At 37.7% G+C, this 12,008-nt stretch overlaps 1 protein-coding gene across 1 annotated transcript; it reads left to right on the top strand.

Moving 5' to 3' along the window:
• The first annotated feature begins 1,017 nt into the window (after positions 1-1,017).
• On the top strand, positions 1,018-10,227 carry Poxn (pox-neuro). The gene is given in 6 exon segments (NM_001164921.1): positions 1,018-1,082; positions 2,982-3,038; positions 4,760-4,980; positions 5,447-5,626; positions 6,046-6,403; positions 9,395-10,227. Coding segments are annotated over 5 exon segments (1,212 nt in total). The 5' UTR covers positions 1,018-1,082; positions 2,982-3,025; the 3' UTR covers positions 9,835-10,227.
• The last annotated feature ends 1,781 nt before the right edge of the window (positions 10,228-12,008 follow it).

The following is a 12,008-nucleotide window of genomic DNA, read 5'->3' as shown; positions in this document are numbered from 1 at the left end:
CTCAAAAGCCTTAATGTAGCCATCATATAAATCACTTCGCATTAAGATTTAGTAAAGTAAAGCTGTCGATCCAACGGCACGCGCTGGTTGTGCTCGGCGTCGTTTCCATTACCAATAATCGGTGTTTATTCCTCTGTGAGCCGGATCGGAGGGGGAGAGGATGCAGGAAAAAGTAAATAACACAGTCTGGTGGATAGATACAAATACAGTTTATGGAATCAGACTGCACCTGAGAAATCGTTACTGTGCCGATTCACTTACAAAATAAGTAGCGACGTTTGGCGAAAATCTATTAGCGATCTTCTATAAGATTCTTTTTGTACGCGCGTCATAGGCGATGTCAACTTTGAGTACCTTCGAGATGGAGGAACTGATCTAGTGGCCCGGGAAACTGAATCGTCAAGTACATATAAACAAATCATCACATAGTTTGTTCCTAAACTATACTGGTAGTATTTGTGTCATTCTCTTTGTTAGAATACGCCAGTTTCTCAAAATGAAAACTCGAGAGTGTCATATTCATGCGTGATCAACCGTGGCCTGGGAGAACAGTTTAGACGAGTAAGACCATCATGTATGTGGTCAGAATAGTGTTGTTATGTACAGAAACTTGGGGGGGGGACTATGGCAACAAAGTTTGACTAACTTCTTATCATTGATATGGAGTTGTCACTGTTTTTTGAATGTATTCATTAAGAACCTTAGGAAATCATCGCATTGAGATTGCTCATCGGAGTAAGGCAGCTGCAATCATCCCAAACCTAAACATGTATTATTAAAGCCAAAAGTCACATAATGAAGGCTAAGCGTGGAAACACATTATTGGTTCCGTTCATAAAACTATGAAAAGTGCTTTATTACTGCTTCGCCACTACTCCGGATATCCGCCCATGGTCCTCATTGGGCATGCGCAGTGGACCGTTTAAAAAGCCTGGTCCACAAGGATCGATGCAGGTGCTCCGCTTCTTAATCGAGCGCATTACTTGAACGCTCACATTCGAAGCTTGTTCGGCTTGGAAGAACCTCACTTGCTCGCTCGCTGTCACGTCTGAGTCTATACTGCGGAACTACTACTCTTGCGGGTAAGTCGAAAAAAACAACTCTTGCTCTTCCTCTCATCTTCTGCCATCCGTCAACTGGGGATGTTATTGTACTTTCTATGCGAAAAGTTGCTTTTATTATTTGACGAATTCAAAGAAAAAAAAATCGCCAGCATGTATTTTCTTCTTTTGATGACACGCGTTGACTCAAGGATTTCAATACTTGACCAGTTTCGCCGAATCGGTCACGATATGCACCGATGACACTGCGACGACGCGGAGTGCCGGCCGCCAGCGAAAATACGCAATGGTCGAACTCGGCCATACCGTGCAGCGTTATGGTTGCATTCACTTACTTACTAGTCTGATGGTTGCATATGGTGAACTACTCCGAAAAATGGAACTAGTCTTTCGTTATTTTCTACTTTGAAAAAAAAATACTACTGAAAATTAAACGCGAGTAAAACGGCCCTGACAACATCTGTCATCCAATGAAAACAATGTTTGTGAATGTGAATTCATGGTGGTTCATTGGCGTATGAATTCTCGATGCTTATCTGACAGTCTTTCACCGTGGTCAATGTGCTAAGACGAATCGCGTAACCAATTCGATTTGATTGCTGACAACTTTGGCCTAACCGTTTGATGGTGTTATCTATTCTGAAAGGATCCTAATTCTGTTTAGAATATATATAAGTACAGATGGGGAATCGACATGAATGCCTTGTCTAGACCGATCATCTTCAATACCACTTTTTATATTTTGCGAGATAATATAGATTCTGCTGTTTTGTAGATGATGTTGACAATATGTTGTTCCTCATCACATTAATGAACGTCGAACCTTGTTTTTTCATACTGCGATGTGACACATAACTTAATGTTTAAAGACAAAAGTATAGCGTATTTTAAGTTTGGAGTGTTTGTGTTTATTCTTCCATCTGAGTGAACAGATCTATTATTGTCATTTAACTTGGCACCTACTATATACTGATTGTTTTGTTTGTTTAAAGTGCATATATAGTGACTATACCAACATTTACACAGGTTCAGCCACGCCCAGCGTTTACGCTAAGCGTGCTACTGGTCAGTGCCATTCATACTTTATTGGGTACAAAGTAACGAGCGACTCGCGGTGATTGGTCGATTGCGTTAGCGACAAGTATAAGACGCTTATACGTAGAGGTATACCAGTAACTCAGACACTTCCAACGGACACTATCGCATCAGCGACTCCAGCACAGCCGCCATAGAATAAATTCGTACACGTTAAGTTCTCGACTGCATCATTGCGTGGTGGGTTTTCAATATCATGATGAGAAGTTTAATATACCGGCGTGCCGTGTTTATTTTCCTCATGTTGTTTGCGCACCGGTGGACCTGAGACAGAATGACACGGGGGTTAAGTGTATTAAGAGCCTCGTACGTGACCACCATGGAAAGAAAGCTTCGCTTTACTACGCTTACGCTGCGTTAGCAATATTATTTAAGAATTTCACGTGTCTTGTTTTTAATCAACTTGCCATCGTTATTCACCCTGTTAACAAATTCTGTCTACTGTCGTTGTTAAGAGGAAGTCGGCATTTCTCGCTTGCACCTGTTCCACCACAATTCGAATACCATTGCGTTTGTGGATTCAGTCACTTGTTCGTTTTGTTTAAGCGCCTTTTTTAATTTAAAGAATATTCATTGATTTTAACCTGTCAGTTTTTGCTTCGATTTCCTGTCAATTTGTTAGTTGATGTATTATTGTTATGATTCGTAGTTGCATTGTCTGCGACTGGCGCGCGAGAGGAACTGTGATTTAATTCTTACTTATACTCGGCCTGTCAACGCATTGACGGTGAAAAAAAAAAAAAAACGCGACGTCTTCATTGATTATGAATGAAAGCAATGTACGACGTGTAATTGATGTTTATCCCTGTGTTTTCTCAACTGCAGGAAATTTGCTGAAGATACTGTCACTCCAGGAAAACGCTACAATAATGCCGCATACGGGTAAGAAATTTATTGAAAAATAAAAACTGATTACCTCTGTATTAACAGATGGTGAAATCACGGTAATTGACATATTCGCCACCAGAGGGCAGTAGTATAATATATGTCATCCTTGGATTGTCTATAATAATCGCCCACTGTTTTCAATGAATTTGGTTATCGCTGCAATTCACCTTACACATCACGATATTCGATAAAAATATCTGGTTTGAATTTTGAACCTAAAGTGTATTTTAAAAAATTCAAACATTTGTAAATTATGCAAATTATGCTTTAATGAAATCCGTTTTTTTGTTGTTGTTTTTTTTAAATTCGATAATAAACATAATTGTATACCATTTTTTCTACTTCTACGGATTTAAACGCGGTTTAAAAAGAATCAGTACTATAGTCGTAACAGTAGTTGCATAGTTGACTGGATCGGGAGCTGACATGTTGCGGCTTCACGGTGTTAAATTTAACCTGTGTCAGGCTCCATTGATCCATAACGAGGCAAATGAGGCAAGGCGATATCAACACACACGCTAATTTCTGGGGTTTCGGGAGATATGTTTACGGTTGTAGCCGCGACCTTAAAACACAAAGTTATTTTCAATCTTACCCTTTTTTTTTTCTTTTGCTTAGAAAAAATACAAACATATTTTCTATGAATGATTTGATGCGACATTGTCCCGCATGGTTTCCATGGTTTCAATTATGTTTGGTCTGTTCATTTGTTATACCCTGTGCTTATTAGCGTTTTCAATAACAACAAAAAAGGAACGACATCTCCAAATGTTGAGACATGTTTACTCAAATAAATCGGTCATTCACGGAAAAGAGGTGATTTTCGGGATATAACTAAATACACAGATGGTTAAATATGTTGGACAACCATGTCTTGATTTAGTGCCGAAAACTCAGAATTGAGCAATAAATCTAAATTACAAGTACCGGTTGAGACTGTTCTATTATTCATCATTTCGACCGAAAAGCTGACTTATTTTTCTGCTGTTCAAACGGAAGCCTAATACGCAACAGACTTTGTTCGACAGTCAACCATTGTCAGACCACCTTGCCTGGGGCTAAAATCCGTTCAGTGTAGTGATGGGACGGGACCCCTTTAAGAAAAGAAAAATACTGGCGCAATATGAGTACTTGAAATCGTGATAAAAAAAACAAGTAAAATTGTTTGGATTTTGTTAAGTGGCAGTAGCCAAGGGGTGCATAACGTATTCATATCACAAGTCAGTCGATCTTATCGTGGCGTTTATTACAATATCAAAAATCATGGCGGAGTGATAAAATCTGCACCAAACTTCTCTCTTAATGTTCGCGGAACAATATCGGCTGATTCTGGTAAACTTTTAACAAAACAAATACTGTGAGCGTCGCTACAAAGAGACGTTAAACAAAAGATTCCATGATTTGTGTTAATGTATATAGCATTCAGTACATTGATATGTTTTAGACTATATCTGCGTACGGTGTTGATACAACTTGCAGACCCCGACAGACGAGTAATTGCTAAACCACAAGCAAACTTTCTACTGGTCTCTGTACGCTTTGTGTTACAAACATGCAGCTGCCCTATGCGTTCACCGCATAAATCCTCTATCACTCTCTCAACTGTGTCCAAGTCTACATCGTTACAACGCGGGGTCCTGTGCCGTGTTTATTTGATTCACAGTATATAAACTGTTATTTTCCTTTCTTTTTTTCCTTCGACATGCTATTTATAGGACAAGCTGGAGTCAACCAACTCGGGGGCGTTTTTGTCAACGGACGACCGCTACCTGATTTCATACGTGCACGCATAGTGGAACTAGCCCATCTCGGTGTCAGACCTTGCGACATTTCCCGGCAGCTACTCGTCTCCCATGGCTGTGTGAGCAAAATACTGACGCGTTATTATGAAACTGGTTCTATTCGACCAGGAAATATTGGAGGAAGTAAGCCTAAGGTAGGGCACACGATGCATCATAAATTAATCGTTTTAACCCTCATATAACTGCGTAATGTCGTGAGCCCCCCCCCCCCTCCTGCAGGCCCTCAGAAGAATAATACAAGTCGCTTATTTTCTATTATGCTGTGATTGTTTAAGCTCCATGGCTTAGGAAGATAAATTTAAATACCTTTCATCGAAATTCATTGATTTTTCGATTTGTAATGCAAACTGCGCACATTATTCGACTTTTATAATTGACAATACACCGACTGTCCAATCCAGAAAAAAATCACATGTCAAGTCCAGTTTCGACTGACGGAAAGATATCGCGTTTAAATCAAATTGCAATCGTGTCAGTGAGCACGTGATCGAAAACAGTTGCATTGAATATAAGTAATTTATGGTCACGTTTCGTTGTTTGATTCTGAGCACGACCAGACATAAACAAGACACCTTTTTTTTTCTTTCTATAAATTTTCAGGTTGCGACCCCGTTAGTTGTAAAGAAGATATTACAGTACAAACAAGAAAACCCCTCAATCTTTGCTTGGGAAATCCGTGACAAATTGTTGCAAGAAAGAGTTTGCGATGAAAATACAATTCCTAGCGTCAGTTCCATCAACCGTATATTACGTAACAGTACTAATAGCATAGGCGATAAGGTAAGAAGACATGCGAAATCAATCAATCAATAAGTCAACTAATCAATCAATTAAGGCAACTATTTGGCAAACCGTTGCGTGATGTCCTCTCCGGCAGAAAACTGGAACTTGACACCAACTTGAAATATTTGACAATAATTATTAATAAATAGACAGGTTAAATTCAGTACGACATAGTCCCGATAGGATTTACTGAGTGACAGCTATGTAATTTTTCAGTTAGAAGAAATTCAAAATAAAGTCGCTCATTTTGTGGATTTATTTGTGACGTGAACACCACAATAATCAAAATTCTACCAGTAGATTGTTGATACGTCCACTACGAACCCTGCAAACAATCTGTTATATGTACTGTCATCTTTAAAGTTAATTACAATATTTTTAAACAGGTGTTTGTGTATCTGTGCATTATTTTGCAGGACTTGATTCACAGTCAGTTGCCTCCAGTTCTTCAAACACTCCCCGCACCGACTCCACAGAAACCGACCGACCATACACTGGCAATGTCACGTCTTCATGGCATACACGGTGGCGTCAACAGGTCCCACTCTATCGAAGACATTCTGAACCAACAACAGCAGCAGATTGTGACTTCGCCTCTCAGCTCTTCGTCGTTCATCAACACGCCGTTGCCTACCTCAACCACTATGGCAATGTCACCGGCGGCCATGCAGACATCCTGCGCCTCCCTTACCGGCGACGACAAACGACTTAACGGTGGTCTGAAGAGAAAGCGGTCGGTGGACGAGTCTCATGCCTGGACTACTGTCATGAAAGGTGTGTACGGAAAAAAATTCCACTTTTGTTTTCGTATTGATCCCAAACTAAGTTCATTCATTCATTCATTCATTCATTCATTCGTTCGTTCATTCGTTCATTCATTCACTCCACACCCCATGAAATAGTCTATGCTTGTATTTGAATTAGGGTCTTATACATTTTTATTATTGGTCAGAATTTGAGATACATTTTTAAAGACTACATATTCTGTAAAAATGCGAACTTTATCTTCGAATCAGTGGAACACACTTAAAACTCGATCGAGAATATGACGTTCTTAAGTGAAAAAGTTTATTATTTTGCACTATGACTGTACCCTACACCTGTATGCTGGATACGTCCCATACAATAACATTATGTTTTAGACGGCTCGGTTTTCATCTCTAGACTGACAAGTCTGGTTTCACAATGGTGCAGTTTCTCGTGGTGTTTTGCTTGATATTTTTTGGAGTCAACTTATGAATAGGCCTTTCTCGTCGTATTTAAAATTTCAATCAGAATGCCGGCATCTTTATTATCCATTGATGTACTCTCGTTGACGTGCAACACAATACTTATAATTATATTCATATGGTGAAAAAAAGGACAGATGAAATCAATGTCATATTGGATGTCTCGTCCTGACAAAGCCTCGCTTTACCCTTGACCAACCCCGGTCCTCGATGCGTCGCGGACTCGTTAATGGCAGTAGTGATTATTTCCCCCCGGCAAAAGAAAAAAAAAATAGACAAAGGCACGACCTCATGCACCGACAATTTAGGAAGTACTTGCAAACAGATTGGTGAAATGTAGCTATATAAAGAACGGTGGCAGAAGGGGTGCACGGCGTGTTTTCCCCAAACACGGCTCGCCGTCATGTAATTAAATTAAGTTAATATGCCCTTTCTAATCAATGGCAAAACGGCTCTGTGACAAGACGGAGACTTTTATATTGAAATGTCACAATTGGTAATAGCGATGAACAGACATTGTCAACCAGTTTGGGCTCAATGAGGCACCAGTGAGTAAGAAAAGATCGCTAAAATCGTCAATGAATTTCTTTCAATGCAAATGAAGATGCTAAGTATAGAAAACAAAAAGTGAACGCGCCCGGAGGCCGTTTATATACGACACTTTCTGGTGATTCGGGCAGGTGGAGCGATGCGTGTTAAAAACTACGCAGCGATCTACGACCGTTTTTTTCAATGTTCAATATAATATTAAAATATACGAGTTGACCCCGTTTAATCTCATAACTCACCGTTTAAACTGATTTTAAGATTTTCATATCTACAGCGCTATCGGTGAGATTCAGTGATTGTCACTGTTGCAGGTGGCATGCGTATGTGCTGACGATAATTATGTGGTTTCATTGCTGTTTTTTTTATCGCTCCGCTCGTACTAAGATAAACAACACTCGATATCAATTTGTTAATCTGATCAATATTGGTCTTTGATGCATTGTCCGTGTTTATATATTGCCCCGCGTGCTTACAGGACCCCTTCAAACAATTGACTCTCGCTACTTGATGAGGTGACACAGCGCCACGATTTCTTTTTGCGATTACTGCCTTTCGGATAATAAATAAATAAATAAATAAATAAATAAATAAATAAATAAATAAATAAATAAATAAATAAATAAATAAATAAATAAATAAATAAATAAATAAATAAATAAATAAATAAATAAATAAATAAATAAATAAATAAATAAATAAATAAATAAATAAATAAATAAATAAATAAATAAATAAATAAATAAATAAATAAATAAATAAATAAATAAATAAATAAATAAATAAATAAATAAATAAATAAATAAATAAATAAATAAATAAATAAATAAATAAATAAATAAATAAATAAATAAATAAATAAACAGCTTCTAAAATGCGATCTCTAGAATTAATATAAAAAAGACTAATGGTTTGTATACGATGTGTTGTGATTTGCATGTTCGCATCTACTGTTCCCGAAAAAGTTTACGAGTAGTACAATATTTCAAACTCAACTGAAATTATTATTCCTAAATTCAATTACATTTTTTATTATCAATGTTGATAGGCACATTGACATTGGATTTGCCTGCTCATGTACCGTATCGAATTTGACTTTATATTAACCTTAAATGGTCACTTAAAGATCATAGATTAGCTTATAATAACCACAGGCGGCTGCAGTTCTTTAACGGGACGCTAAAATAACGGCATATGGCATGTCGTAAACTAGACCTTGCCTTGGTTTAGCGTGAGAATATAGTCTAATAATGAGAGTTTTTTTTTCCGAGGCTTGTTAGCTACGTAAATCAACGATTTGGACAATCGCGTGAACTGCACGATTGCCAGTGCTGATAACTATGACGAATGCGACGTATTCTTAGTCTTATACGGACTCGGTAAAATAGTACCACCAGGGCTACACGAGGGTACAATTAGACATCCGTGGCCATAACAAGACGATTTACCATTTTTAATTTTTAAAAATGCACTTCAAAAATGCCAAATGTGCACGTTTACAAAATGCCTAACGTGCATAAAAATCCAAACGTGCAAGCCATTTCAGTTCAAAGTCGGGTTTCAAAAATGTTACATGCATGATCAAACACGAGGGCCACATGACTAGACAAATCCAGTTCGTACGTTGTAGTTACAATATATTTGCCGTGAGTTTCCAGTTTTATGAAAAATAATTTGTAAGGGACACAGGAACGTTGCAATGTATTCGATTTGGTAGGGAAATACAATTTAAAACTGGGATTGAAAAAATTTTTTGTGCAAATATTTTATTGACATAGTCCCAACAATAATTTTGTTATTCACCCATTTCTGTTCTTTCACATCATTCAGTCACCATGCACATTTCTGTCCTCCTCACAAAACCCGCCAGCCAACCTCGTTTTCAAATGCGACAATCATCTCCACAATAGTTAGTGTGGTAAGCGGTAACTTATTTTGTTCTTACATACAAATTAACTGTTATCTAACGAATTTATTTTCTGTATTTCAGGCGACAACGATAAACTTGCTCAGTCTGTGAATATGAACGGTGCAACCACGATGATGTCACATCCCTGCACAGTGACGTCACCTATACCTGGAACAATTTCTGGCAACGTAGCCACGTCACCCGCCATGAAACACACGAACGATGTGATAGCGCCACCAGCGAAGAAAATGTGCGAGGTTCCTGCGATGACCAAACTGAGCCCCTCAATGACGACAAATTTGACGACATCTGACAACAGTTACGCTCACCACCGCACTTTCAGCCGACCGGATTTACCGATCACCACCTGTGGGCCGGTCCTGATGCCTCCGACAATGTTACACTTTCACCCACCAGTCACCACTGCCTCTTTCACTCGCCCTCCTCACTACCAGTTTCCAGCATGCAACATGTCCTCTGACTGGGGGTACACGCAACTGACGGCTCAGCACAAGCACTGAATATAATTCCATTTAGAACTTGGGATGGAACTCTTTGATTGGTTAGAAATGATCACGTAAAGTGCTGGTGACTTTCAATATGCAAATGAACTGCATGTAAAGAATGTGGACAAACTATTGCCCCTTCCACATTTTTTTCTTTATGTAACACGAGAGAGTTCTAAAACCCCTCAGTTGTTCATAGACAAAAGTACGACATATCAGAAAAAATGAGAACATCGGAAATATTACAGTTTGATATTTGAATGTTTTTTTTTTAAAGAAAAGTTTTTATTTATATAATATATACTGATATTTATTGAACTTAAGTTGAATTTTATCTTTTTATAACGAATTATCTGTTTAATTTATTGAAACTATTTTTCGTACGTATTTAATGAAACGTGCTCCCGGCCTCCAGTGAAACATGCATGGTATGTGTACTGGAGAGCGCCCTCACATGAATCCGGACCAAGTTCACAACCTTCAACCCGAACAACGACAACGGTGTGCAGAAGGAGTTGTAATTTCAGTCAAGTTCAATGTGACGTATTCATTTCAAAAGTTTGACTATAAAAAGTGTGATTTTGTTATTTTATCCAGAGACAATAAAGCAATGTTTCTTATAGTAGTGGTATCGTTTATTCCAGAACCTATTTAAAACACAATGCAGAATCTTTGTGACGGAAATCGCCATCATTGGATATAGAAATATTATAATTGAAGTCTGGAAATATTTCAATATTCTTCATCTATATAATAATTAGCGCTTTCAGAAACTATATGTATACAATACACCCGTCACTCATTCATAGAAATGTTGATGTAACTCTCCAGTCGACTTTCATGAAAAAAAAGTTAACGTAATTTACACGTTTTGTATAAATTGCTATGGAGCCCCATATCAAACAGAACGCGGAGCGACGACTGTAGCAGTTTAAATAAACAAAAACATGGATATAACACTTTGGGTTTATTTTGTTTATGTTATTTGTTGATAGTTATATTTAATTTGTGCTTTGTCGTAAACCAAAACATTTTGTTTGAATGCATACGCGTAGATACAGGACTCCATGTTATATTTATCGTGTCATCACCAGCATCAATAATCCAAATGTGTGATAAATGAGACCAAACGAGTTCCGAACAGCGTGCACGTACCTCCTCTTCATATTCAGTAATTAAAATTATAATCTGAATTCTGAAATACGAGGTGTAAATTTATGATAAAAACTACGAAAACGGCACGATACAGTCAATCACTACCGACTGATATGCTACATTTTGGCCATCATTTCCCAGTGTGGGATAGCAAAATAAGTATATACAGTATCAAAGATAACAATTTATTTGACATTGAATATTCGATAATAGACCAAAACAGCATACTCGTTATATCAAGTTTGTAAGTTTTTTAAGTTTCGAAGCCGTGTGCTTATGATTTACTATCATGGACACCGGTATGCTAGTTCGGTCTACTTTCGAACAATCAACACCAAATAAATTGTTTCATTCAGTAGAACGTTTTGTATTCTACCGTAGTAAATGACAACAATCGTAATCTTGATACTAATCAAGTAATCAAATAGAGTATATCAGTTGTATATTACATGTTTGTTTTACACTCCGTATTTCAGAATATGCATTGTTAAAAACTAAGTATCCCCGACCGTACTACAGCGCACGATGACGAGCTTCAATAAACGTATTTCGAATACAGACATAGTAGGTTACCACTATTCGAGAAATCTCTGAATGTAAAATATCGTAAATACTTTATTCCCAACACGTTTGGCCATCATTCACTATGATCGTGGAATACCATAAAAACATACACCAACGAAGATATTTTTTTATCTGAAATTAAACATTCAAAAATAAAACTAATCACCCAAACTGCGGTTATTGGGTGGGGCGAATACTATCTGAAATAATCAAATGTCAGAATTTCATGTAATACATTAAAAAAAATAAAATTAAATACTGAATATGAAACATGCTAGCAAGTCACGAATCGCCAACAAGACAACAGGGTAGTGATACTTCTATAATGCCAGCTAGTCGGATAACCACTGAAACTGCAAGCGATACAGACACAGACACAGACAAAATAATACATATATTTTTAATAAGGATGGGTAAATTTCCATTTAGCCCCCCCCCTCTTTCTGAACTTCAAAGTCAACTACACCATT

The sequence above is a fragment of the Saccoglossus kowalevskii genome, chromosome 3, assembly GCF_978046115.1.
Source record: "Saccoglossus kowalevskii chromosome 3, keSacKowa6.1, whole genome shotgun sequence".
Taxonomy (NCBI): Eukaryota; Metazoa; Hemichordata; class Enteropneusta; family Harrimaniidae; genus Saccoglossus; species Saccoglossus kowalevskii.
The sequence above is the reverse complement of the archived record's forward strand: the minus strand, read 5'-3'. Positions and strand labels throughout refer to the sequence as shown.